Raw genomic sequence first — 2,194 nt, 5'->3', positions numbered from 1 at the left:
TAAGCCCACAAAGGTGTAATTGGACTACTTCTTTAAAGTGACACCAGGTTCAGTGACCTTTGGGACATGGTTTGACCCCCTATAGGAATGTGCGATCATCATGAAACGTTCAGATCACTTACAACTCAATAGATTCTGCCTTCTTGTAACCTTTCAGCCTGATTGGACCTTGTTTTCACACAAATGGACCCAGAATGATGTGAAATTGTGCTTCGTGCAACATAATTCTGGGTGCCATTTAAAACCCATAAGTGCTAATAACTCCATTCCTTTTTGGGGTAATAGGGGCTGTTAATTGGAGTACTCTAAAACAAACCTGACCTCTCTAGGATATTCAGAAGCCAAGTTATAAGCCCACAAATGTGTAACTGGACTACTTCTTTAAAGTGACACCAGGCCCGGTGACCTTTGGGACATGGTTTGACCCCCTATAGAAATGTGCGATCATCATGAAACGTTCAGATCACTTACAACTCAATAGATTCTACCTTCTTGTAACGTTTCAGCCTGATTGGACCTTGTTTTCACACAAATGGACCCAGAATGATGTGACATTGTGCTTCGTGCAACATAATTCTGGGTGCCATTTACAAACCATAAGTGCTAATGACTCCATTGCTTTTTGTGGTTGTAGGGGCTGTTGATTGGAGTATACTAAAACAAACCTGATCTCTCTAGGACATTCAGAAGCCAAGTTATAAGCCCACAAATGTGTAACTGGACTACTTCTTTAAAGTGACACCAGGCCCGGTGGCCTTTGGGACTAGGGATGGGTATCGATTAGGTTTTATCCGATACCGGTGCCAAACCGGTACTTTTGAAATGGTACCGGTGCTCAAACGGTGCCGGAACCGGTGCTTAAAGAATGTAAAAATACACAAGTTTTCCAAAAACCTCTTATTTTATTTTTTGATATTTTTTTGCAAAAAAATCACCATGTTAGCTTTTTCTGGCAATATTCGGCATCGCTCTTGGCTGATGGCATGCCCAGCGCAAGAGAAAACACGTTCAGAAGGTGTTGATGAGGCTGGGACACACAAGTATGTATTGGATAGGGCAGATAAGTTGGGCAGTGTATCCCTCTTACTCCACCACCAGGCCACAGGGTCTTGTCCAGAGGGAATTCTTGGCAGTCTTTTGTATGTGTCAAGTTCCTTTTGTACCTGCTCTGTGATGGAAGGGACTCTACCCGCTGTATGAGAGGCTGCATCCTCCTTAAGTTGTCTGTCCTCATCCTCAAACAGCTTTTCCAAGGCTGACTTTTGGACCGTTCTTGGCTGGAAAACAAAAATAAGTAGTGTGAGATTGTCAAAACAACAAAGATCCCTTTTAGAATGTAGGACTACATGGTTGGGTTAGAAAAACTCAGAAATTACATATTTTTCTGGCTTCATCTCGGCGTCATCCATCACCCTGTCTGCTTGAGGGTCCTCTATGGGAGGCTATGGATAACACAAATAAAAAAAACATTCCTTCAACATGGAAACTACATCATGCAGAAGGACAATGTTGTGCAGAAAATACCTGTTCAACTGCTGCTGTGGCATTTGCAACTGCTGCCATCTCCAACCTGTCCCAGATGTCAGCTGCCTCACCTTCATCTAGCTTGCCTTTAAAACGTGGGTCCATCAGAGTGGCCTCCTTCAGAAATTTCTGAAGGTTTTCGTCCTTTAAAGAAAGTATATAATATAGAAGCTGATACCTAAATGCAATGCTACCCCTATATTTGTTAGTATTCATATGTTCTGCAGATACCTGATATCTGTTCTGCAGACTACCCCAGACTTTCTCTTTCATTGATGAGGTGAAAACGGTGTCTTCATCGGATTGCCTGAAATGTGCCTCCAGCTTCATCAGGATGGGGATGATTTGGCTGCATGTGGGCGACTTCTCACTTGACACACACATGGTTGATGTGTACAGGACTTGCATGCACTTAATAAACATCTCTGCTTTCGTTAGATCAGTGCACGTGAAGCCTTCTAGCCTGTGGAAAATTATTAACAATGTTTAAGGTAAATGACTAAATGAAATCATTTAGCACTTACAAGTGATGCTGGTGTCATTAACTCACTTATCCTTCTCCATTGGCTTCCTCAGACGTTGATCCAGAACAGCTGCCTGGATTGCATCAAACTGCTCAATAAATCTCTCCACCATCAGGAAGAGAGAGTTCCAGCGCGTTTTAACGTCA

At 42.7% G+C, this 2,194-nt stretch overlaps 1 protein-coding gene across 1 annotated transcript; it reads right to left on the bottom strand.

Moving 5' to 3' along the window:
- Window positions 1-468: 468 nt before the first annotated feature.
- LOC107372535 (zinc finger BED domain-containing protein 4-like) lies at window positions 469-2,194 on the bottom strand. Its single transcript, XM_070555409.1, has 5 exons — window positions 2,075-2,194; window positions 1,756-1,987; window positions 1,525-1,668; window positions 1,377-1,442; window positions 469-1,277 (listed from the first exon to the last, which is right to left on the bottom strand). The coding sequence occupies exons 1-5, from the start codon at window positions 2,158-2,160 to the stop codon at window positions 903-905; spliced, it is 903 nt and encodes a 300-aa protein (XP_070411510.1). The 5' UTR covers window positions 2,161-2,194; the 3' UTR covers window positions 469-902.

Source organism: Nothobranchius furzeri, chromosome 10 (genome assembly GCF_043380555.1).
Source record: "Nothobranchius furzeri strain GRZ-AD chromosome 10, NfurGRZ-RIMD1, whole genome shotgun sequence".
Taxonomy (NCBI): domain Eukaryota; kingdom Metazoa; phylum Chordata; class Actinopteri; order Cyprinodontiformes; family Nothobranchiidae; genus Nothobranchius; species Nothobranchius furzeri.
Note: the sequence above shows the minus strand (reverse complement) of the source record. Positions and strands in the feature narration are given on the sequence as shown.

Coding starts and splice junctions, on each gene's coding strand:
- LOC107372535 (XM_070555409.1), bottom strand. CDS start 2,160: ATGGTGGAGAGATTTATTGAGCAGTTTGATGCAATCCAGGCAGCTGTT. Junction 1,669..1,755: donor GTCTGCAGAACAGATATCAG/GTATCTGCAGAA, acceptor CTTTCTTTAAAG/GACGAAAACCTTCAGAAATT. Junction 1,443..1,524: donor CCACAGCAGCAGTTGAACAG/GTATTTTCTGCA, acceptor TGTTATCCATAG/CCTCCCATAGAGGACCCTCA.